We start from the raw sequence: 9161 nt of genomic DNA on the forward strand, positions 1-9161 counted from the left end.
ATGTTTGTAAAAAGAAATTGTTTTAAAGGGGTTTTAAATGCATTCTTAAAATATTTATGAGCAATCATGTATTTGTTTGGTGTACTTAAGACACCAATCTGCGTTAACAGATTGTCTAAATGAGAGTTTTATACACATTGCCTCCCAACACTTGTATTTCTTCCTCATTGACTCCCTGGTAATTGGTCTCCTTATTTTAGATTTAAGAAAACAGAACCCAGGGAACTGAACAGGCATCTCCAGCACCAAGGGCTTCCCTTGTGGCTCAGCTAGTAAAGAATTCGCCTGCAATGCTGGAGACCTGGATTCGATCCCTGGGTTGGGAAGACCCCCTGGAGAAGGGAAAGGCTACCCACACCAGTACTCTGGCCTGGAAAATTCCATGAACTCTCTCAGAGTCAGACATGACTGAGCAACTTTCACTTTCACTCCTGCACTGCAGGCAGATTCTTTACCCTTTGAGCCGCCTAATGGAGGCTTATAAGTCACTGATAATGCTTATAATTCTACCAAATGTTTACAAATATACCAGATTTTTTTCAAACTTTAGGCACATGGGTATCCTTCATGCCCATATACGCCCAGGAACAACTGAATTTACTCAGTAAATCCTCAGTATCTTTCTAGTAGAACGTCATATTGGCTATAATTGCTTTAGACAGCACTGTCTACTTCCTAAGCAACCCCATTTGCCTTGTCATGATATTTGGTGGTGCGAAGAAGCTAGAATATGCTGGAAGGTAAAAGAGTTCCAGAAAAATATCTATTTCTGCTTTATTGATTATGCCAAAGCCTTTGACAGTATGCAGCACAAGAAACTGTGGAAAATTCTGAAAGAGATGGGAATACCAGACCACCTGACCTGCCTCTTGAGAAACCTGTATGCAGGTCAGGAAGCAACAGTTAGAACTGGACATGGAACAGCAGACTGGTTCCTAATAGGAAAAGGAGTATGTCAAGGCTGTATATTGTCAACCTCCTTATTTAACTTATATGCAGTGTACATCATGAGAAACGCTGGGCTAGAGGAAGCACAAGCTGGAATCAAGATTGCTGGGGGAAATATCAATAATCTCAGATATGCAGATTTCACCACCCTTATGGCAGAGAGTGAAGAACTAATGAGCCTCTTGATGAGAATGAAAGAGGAGAATGAAAAAGTTGGCTTAAGCTCAACATTCAGAAAACTTAGATCATGGGATCGGGTTCCATCACTTCATGGCAAATAGATGGGGAAACAGTGGCTGACATTATTTTGGGAGGAGGGGGGCACTCCAAAATTGCTGCAGATGGTGATTGCAGCCATGAAATTAAAAGACGCTTACTTCTTGGAAAGAACGTTATGACCAACTTAGAGAGCATATTAAAAAGCAGAGACATTACTTGTCAAGAAAGGTCCATCTAGTTAAGGCTGTGATTTTTTCAGTAGTCATGTATGGATGTGAGAGTTGGACTCTGAAGAAAGTACCTCTTCTCTATTGGACTGAGCACAATAGAATTGATGCTTTTGAACTGTGGTGTTGGAGAAGACTCTTGAGAGACCCTAGGACTCAAGGAGACCCAACCAGTCCATCCTAAAGGAGATCAGTCCTGGGTGTTCATTGGAAGGACTGATGTTGAAGCTGAAACTCCAATACTTTGGCCACCTAATGCAAAGAGCTGACTCATTTGAAAAGACTCTAATGCTGGGAAAGATTAGGGGAGGGAGAAAAAGAGGATGGCAGAGGATGAGATGGTTGGATGGCATCACCAACTCAATGGACATGAGTTTAGGTAAACCCCAGGAGTTCGTGATGGACAGGGAGGCCTGGTGTGCTGCAGTTCATGGGGTCGCAAAGAGTCGGACATGACTGAGTGACTGAACTGAACTGAATTGAACGATGAATAGAGATGGGGCAGCACGGAATATGGGGCCGGAGACATTATCCAGATTCATTGGCGACAATTTTTGTAAAAAGAAATGACTTTAAAGGGATTTTAAATGCATTCTTAAAATATTTATGAGCAATCATGTATTTGTTTGGTGTATTTAAAACACTCATCTTCATTAACAGATTGTCTAAATGAGAATTTTATACACATTGTCTCCCAACACTTGTATTTCTTCCTCATTGATTCCCTGGTTATTGGTCTCCTTGTTTTAGAAATAAGAAAACAGATATAAAGCATGTAAGTAATTCCCCATGTGTATAGAATGGTAGGAAGTTTTTGAGTTTGAGACTAAGATAATCATATTCCAGGGCTGAAACTCTTAAAAGTGAAAGTGTTAGTCTCTCAGTTGTGTCCGACTCTTTGCGACCCCATGGACTGTAGCCTGCCAGGCTCTTCTGTCCTTGGAAATCTCCAGGCAAGAATACTGGAGGGCTAGCCATTCCCCTCTCCAGGGTGTTCCCTACCCAGGGATCAAGCCCAGGTCTCCTGCATTACAGGTGGATTATTTACCATTTAAGCCACCAGAAAAGTCCTGAATCTCTTAAGAACTCCACAGTTTTGCCACATATTTTCTGATATAAGACTGGGGATGGGAATGATATGTACATTTATTGAGGACCTAGTAGATGCCAGGCAAATGCTAAAAGGCACTCACCCTCCAAGGCAGAAGAATAATTCTTCACAATAAGATGAGATAAAGAAGGCTTCTGTATATACTGTTCATATTCCTATACCAAATGCATATAGAAATCATGATATATGATATTTCACATATTAGACATCACTGGGAGTAAAGGAAAAGAATCAGAAACTCATCTAAGAATGAGATCACAAGTTCATCTCTTTACTTACCTGCCATATGTGACCATGATGGAGCATAAAGTCATTGGATCTCTATTTCCTTTTCTGCCACCAAAGAAAATATTCATAACTCGTAGCCTCAAAGTAAAGTAGTCTTATTTCTGCCTAGAGTAGCCTCTACCTCTTCTGTCAGCAAGTTATATTAAAAGCCCACATCTTAGGTGAAGACTCTGGCCTGTGGCTGTCCTTCTCATCTCCTACAATCATAGTTTTGTCATCATGCTGAGTGCCTTCACCCACACTCCTCACCTCCACACAACTTTGCTCATTTTCTCCTAGAGCAATACACTGAGCTCTCCATCTCTCAGATATTTTTTTTCCAACTCTTAAGTCATAGCTTCAATCTCATGCTTTCTTTTGCTTTTTTTTTTCCTGTTTCTCATAGCCTTCTCCTGCCAGCAATACTTTATGATCATATTAAACACTTGCATCCAGAATGTGACACATTCATTCCATAAACATATTTTATAAGTTGATTGTAAAGGGTGCTGAAAGGTAATTCATTATATGGAAAAGATGAGAGAAGGAGGAACTGAGTAGGCCCTGTTGAGCAAGTGATGGGTCAGCGATGAATTGAAGGGAGGTACAAATAATTATGCAGTTTAGATGTTTGAAAGGAGTCACCTGAGTCAACTCACAGAAGGCTTTTATTTGGATGCAGGGCAACAAGAGAGGAATACAGGCATACACTGGGGGCCAGAGAGACACCTCCGACAAAAAGTTCCTTATTTTAAAAAAAACAGTCCAGCATAAATCCAACTGCCCTTATCTCAGCAAAAAGAGAAGCCAGGTATTCATACTTTCCCAAAGGTAAAGAGAGAGCTTCCCACAGGTAGATTCACAGCTCCACTGCAGCCGTAAACCACCTCTCTCTCACCCAGGCATCGAGCTGGCAGGGCTATCAATGCATGAACCCAGGTAGGAGCTTTTCAAGCACATGAATGATCTAACAAAAAAAAAAAAAAAAGAACCTTCAGGACTGATCCAGGAGAGAAAGTATGTTACCTCATACCAGGGATAGTAAAGATGGACGTAGGAATATATTTTGAATGTGAACCAATAGAGTGAGTTGACAGTTTGGATATAGAGTGTAATAAACAGTACTTCAGTGATGTTCCTTGCTGGAAGACAGCAAGGCTACATAGTTAACCCAGAGCTCTCTGTTCCTAAATGTGTGCTCTTAAAATATTTTAAAAAATTTACTCTACAGCTTACGGATGATGAAAGAGAAGGTCTGCATAGGTAATCATGAGCTAAGTCTGATATGCCATGATCCCGAGGTTACATTTTCTCATTTATCTGAATAGGAATGTAGTTGAAGTATTTTTGAAGTGGTGAAGGAGGATTTAGCATGATATGGTCTGCTTTTTACAAGTTTCACTGGGATAAATTAGAAAATGCAGTCAGATTTAGTCAGAATGGAGACTAGTGAAACGAAATGAACAGTAAAATTGTGAAGAGGGCAGGACTGGATAAGACGGAAAGAATAACAAAGAGAGACCTAACAGGAGTAGACTTGGCTGAAGCGCTGACTGGCTCGATGTATTTGGTTTAGAATAAGAGAGATCGGCAAAGACTTAAACAGTCCGACACAATGGATAGTGATACTTTTTACTATTGACATACTGTATAGCTGGTGAGAACCAGTTTGGTGTTGGAGTGAGGAAGTAGAAGGGAGTAAAAAAGGAGTTTGTTTTGAAGATATGTACGTGGGACACCTGTCGGAGAGGCACAGAGGACTATTGGAAGTTCTCTTCCTCTGTATATAAAAATTGAGAAAATAATCATTATTAATAATAATGATTATTATTCCCTCTTCCCATGATGTATTCCTCATGATTTTCTTCAACCCATATAAAACTTGTGTAAATGAGACATATATTAACACTAGTTTAACCATTGCCTTTTAATGTGGCTATTACAGATGACTTAGGGGAAAAAGTTAAAAGAACTTTGGGTTTGCAAACTGTATGGAGCACAGACATAAATTGTGACAGTATAAATTGTCTTTGTATACTATTTAATGGATATGCATGTAGCTGTGAAGTGAAATGAGAAAGCCTTTATTAACAACTTATAAAATGTAGCATTTCTATTTTTCCATATTTCTTTTACAGCAATGACTAAACAAACAAACAAACAAACAAAAAACGAAACAAAGCTTGGAGAAAAGATATTAGCAAGAAACTGGTATGATTCAAGAACGAAAAAAAATAATCTTCTCTTCTCCCTGTTGTGATGACCCCAAAGCTTTCAGTTTCACAAAACAAAGTAAATCCTGTGAGTGAAAGTATGCAGGCTTGTGTCTATTGATTCTGTTCTCGAACCCAACTTCATGTATCCGACTCAGAGTAGAAACTTAAGAGCTTGGAGCAGAGAAAGGTTTATTGTAAGGGGCAAGGAGAACCTTCAGCTGATGTTCAAAACCCCAAGCTCACTGATATATTTAGGGGAAGAGTTTTTTCTTTTTTTTTCTTGTCTTTTTTATTTATTTCTTTTTAATTTTTATTTTTACTTTATTTTACTTTACAATACTGTATTGGTTTTGCCATACACTGACATGAATCCGCCATGGGTGTACATGAGTTCCCAATCCTGAACCCCCTTCCCACCTCCCACCCCATATCATCTCTCTGGATCATCCCCGTACACCAGCCCCAAGCATCCTGTATCCTGCATCAAACATAGACTGGCGATTCGTTTCTTACATGATAGTATACGAGTTTTAATAGGTAAAATCTGGGGCAAGGGCTGCAGCGTGCGGAACTTCCCTCTGACTGGCTGGTGGTGAGTTAACAGGGCCGTATTCCAGCCATCTCAGTCATCAGCCTTTCCAATCAGTGTGGGTCCACTTGCTTGTGCTCAGCCTGCAGTGACCTCCTCCATCTGGGTTGAGGGGGCCCTAGTTCCTGCTGAAGAACTCCAAGGCATGCGCTGACTGCTAGCCCATCACCCGAGGAGGGACCAGCACCAGGCCCCTTGCTGCAGCAGTGTCTCCTCCTGCCTCCCCTCCCTTCGCCAGTTAGCAACTGTTTGAATATGCCCTTTGGAACTCGTGGAAGGTCGAGGAAGCTGAAAGCCTTTTTCCTTCAAATAAGAAATGGGACACACGGAAACACTTCTGTGTCCAGGAGGGCCCCACAGGGTCCTGCTCAGCTTCAGTCCTTCTACCTCCATAATCCTCTAGTAGGAGACAAGAAAGTTGGTCTCTTTCGAACCTGGAAGGTTGTTCCATCCCAAACCTTCCATCATGCACTCCTGCCACTGACTGCCTTCAGATTCCCAAAGCTCTGGGACTCACTCCCATCTCAAGAGGGGACCCCTGCGTCCGCTCTCTGCAATAGCTCATGATTCTCACACGCTCTCCTTCCAAGTTCTGGGATATTCCGGGGAAGGCTCTACAACTTCTACACAACTTAAAAGGATGATATGGGAGAAGGGTCTTTGCACAACTCTGGCCAATAAAACCAACATCTTAGAAGAAGTGGACCATTTCCATTAGAAACATAATTTTTCCTAGTAAATATAAAGACAATATCCAAGTATTGGTAAAGGAAGGAGATGTATAAGTAAAAATCAAAACATAGCAAGAACGCAACAGTAAAAATCTGTCTCATAAAGAAAATCCTAAATCCAAATCACTCTACTTCTGGAAAGCAGCTTATATGTATAAGAAGGTTGTTTTAAGTTGCTCGTCTCTTTCCTGCCTAGAGAAGTTTCTTCAGTGTTTGTTGCAAACCTAATCTGCTGCTGCTGTTGCTGCTACATTGCTTCAGTCGTGTCCGACTCTGTGCGACCCCAGAGACGGCAGCCCACCAGGCTCCCCTGTCCCTGGGATTCTCCAGGCAAGAACACTGGAGTGGGTTGCCATTTCCTTCTCCAATGCATGAAAGTGAAAAGTGAAAGTGAAGTCGTTCACTCGCGTCCGACTCTTTGAGATCCCACAGACTGCAGCCTACCAGGCTCCTCCATCCATGGGATTTTCCAGGCAAGAGTACTGGAGTGGGGTGTCATTGCCTTCTCCTAAAGCTAATCTGGTGGTGCTGAATTCTCTTATTTATATTTTGCTCGTCTGTACAGCCTTTGATTCCTCCATCAAATCTGAATGAGAGCTTTGCTGGGAAGAATATTCTTGGTCATATGTTCTCCAATAACCCTCCAATAATTCCAATATTCTTGCCTAGAGAATCCCTCAGACAGAGGAGCCTGGTGGGCTACAGTCCATGGGATCATAAAGAACTGGACATGATGGAAGCAACTTGGCATGGCACAGCACAGGTTCTTCCCTATCCTCCCCTTTTTTTTTTTTTTTTTCTTTATGCCATACATTGACATGAATCCACCACGGGTGTACATGCGTTCCCAGACATGAACCCCCCCTTCCACCTCCCTCCCCATAACATCTCTCTGAGTCATCACCGTGCACCAGCCCCAAGCATGCTGTATCCTGCGTTGGACATAGACTGGCGATTCGATCTTACATGATAGTATACATGTTACAATGCAATTCTCCCACATCATCCCACCCTCTCCCTCTCCCTCTGAGTCCAAAAGTCCGTTATACACATCTGTGTCTTTTTTTCTGTCTTGCATACAGGGTCGTCATTGCCATCTTTCCAAATTCCATATATATGTGTTAGTATATTGTATTGGTGTTTATCTTACTGGCTTACTTCACTCTGTATAATCGGCTCCAGTTTCATCCATCTCATCAGAACTGATTCAAATGAATTCTTTTTAACAGCTGAGTAACACTCCATTGTGTATATGTACCACAGCTTTCTTATCCATTCATCTGCTGATGGACATCTAGGTTGTTTCCATGTCCTGGCTATTGTAAACAGTGCTGTGATGAACATTGGGGTACATGTGTCTCTTTCAGTTCTGGTTTCCTCGGTGTGTATGCCCAGCATTGGGATTGCTGGGTCATAAGGTAGTTCTATTTGCAATTTTTTAAGGAATCTCCACACTGTTCTCCAAAGTGGCTGTACTAGTTTGCATTCCCACCAACAGTGTAGGAGGGTTCCCTTTTCTCCACACCCTCTCCAGCATTTATTGCTTGCAGATTTTTGGATCACAGACATTCTGGCTGGTGTGAAGTGGTACCTCATTGTGGTTTTCATTTGCATTTCTCTAATAATGAGTGATGTTGAGCATCTTTTCATGTGTTTGTTAGCCATCCATATGTCTTCTTTGGAGAAATGTCTATTTAGTTCTTTGGCCCATTTTCTGATTGGGTCATTTATTTTTCTGGAATTGAGCTGCAGGAGTTGCTTGTATATTTTTGAGATTAGTTGTTTGTCAGTTGCTTCATTTGCTATTATTTTCTCCCATTCAGAGGCTGTCTTTTCACCTGGCTTATATTTTCCTTTGTTGTGCAGAAGTTTTTAATTTTAATTAGATCCCATTTGTTTATTTTTGCTTCTATTTCCAGAATTCTGGGAGGTGGATCATAGAGGATCCTGCTGTGATTTATGTCGGAGAGTGTTTTGCCTATGTTCTCCTCTAGGAGTTTTATAGTTTCTGGTCTTACATTTAGATCTTTAATCCATTTTGAGTTTATTTTTGTGTGCGGTGTTAGAAAGTGATCTAGTTTCATTCTTTTACAAGTGGTTGACCAGTTTTCCCAGCACCACTTGTTAAAGAGATTGTCTTTACTCCATTGTATATTCTTGCCTCCTTTGTCAAAGATAAGGTGTCCATATGTGTGTGGATTTATCTCTGGGCTTTCTATTTTGTTCCATTGATCTATATTTGTGTCTTTGTGCCAGGACCATACTGTCTTGATGACTGTGGCTTTGTAGTAGAGCCTGAAGTCCGGCAAGTTGATTCCTCCAGTTCCAGTCTTATTTCTCAAGATTGCTTTGGCAATTCGAGGTTTTTTGTATTTCCATACAAATCTTGAAATTATTTGTTCTAGTTCTGTGAAAAATACGGCTGGTAGCTTGATAGGGATTGCATTGAATTTGTAAATTGCTTTGGGTAGTATACTCATTTTCACTATATTGATTCTTCTGATCCATGAACGTGGTATATTTCTCCATCTATTAGTGTCCTCTTTGATTTCTTTCACAGTGTTTTATAGTTTTCTATATATAGGTCTTTAGTTTCTTTAGGTAGATATATTCCTAAGTATTTTATTCTTTTCGTTGCAATGGTGAATGGAATTGTTTCCTTAATATCTTTTTCTACTTTCTCATTATTAGTGTATAGGAATGCAAGGGATTTCTGTGTGTTGATTTTATATCCTGCAACTTTACTATATTCATTGATGAGCTCTAGTAATTTTCTGGTGGAGTCTTTAGGGTTTTCTATGTAGAGGATCATGTCATCTGCCAACTGTGAAAGTTTTACTTCTTCTTTTCCAA

At 40.7% G+C, this 9161-nt stretch overlaps 1 protein-coding gene across 1 annotated transcript in view; it reads left to right on the top strand.

Annotated features, from left to right (window-relative positions):
* The window catches only part of LOC102186109 (disintegrin and metalloproteinase domain-containing protein 18-like), a 129315-nt gene extending 124229 nt beyond the window's left edge, over positions 1-5086 (top strand). The window contains exon 21 of the mRNA XM_018041817.1: positions 4911-5086. Within this exon, the coding sequence (XP_017897306.1) occupies positions 4911-4920 (10 nt within the window). The 3' untranslated portion in view covers positions 4921-5086. The remainder of the gene's footprint in view (positions 1-4910) is intronic.

This window comes from Capra hircus, chromosome 27 (genome assembly GCF_001704415.2).
Source record: "Capra hircus breed San Clemente chromosome 27, ASM170441v1, whole genome shotgun sequence".
Taxonomy (NCBI): Eukaryota; Metazoa; Chordata; class Mammalia; order Artiodactyla; family Bovidae; genus Capra; species Capra hircus.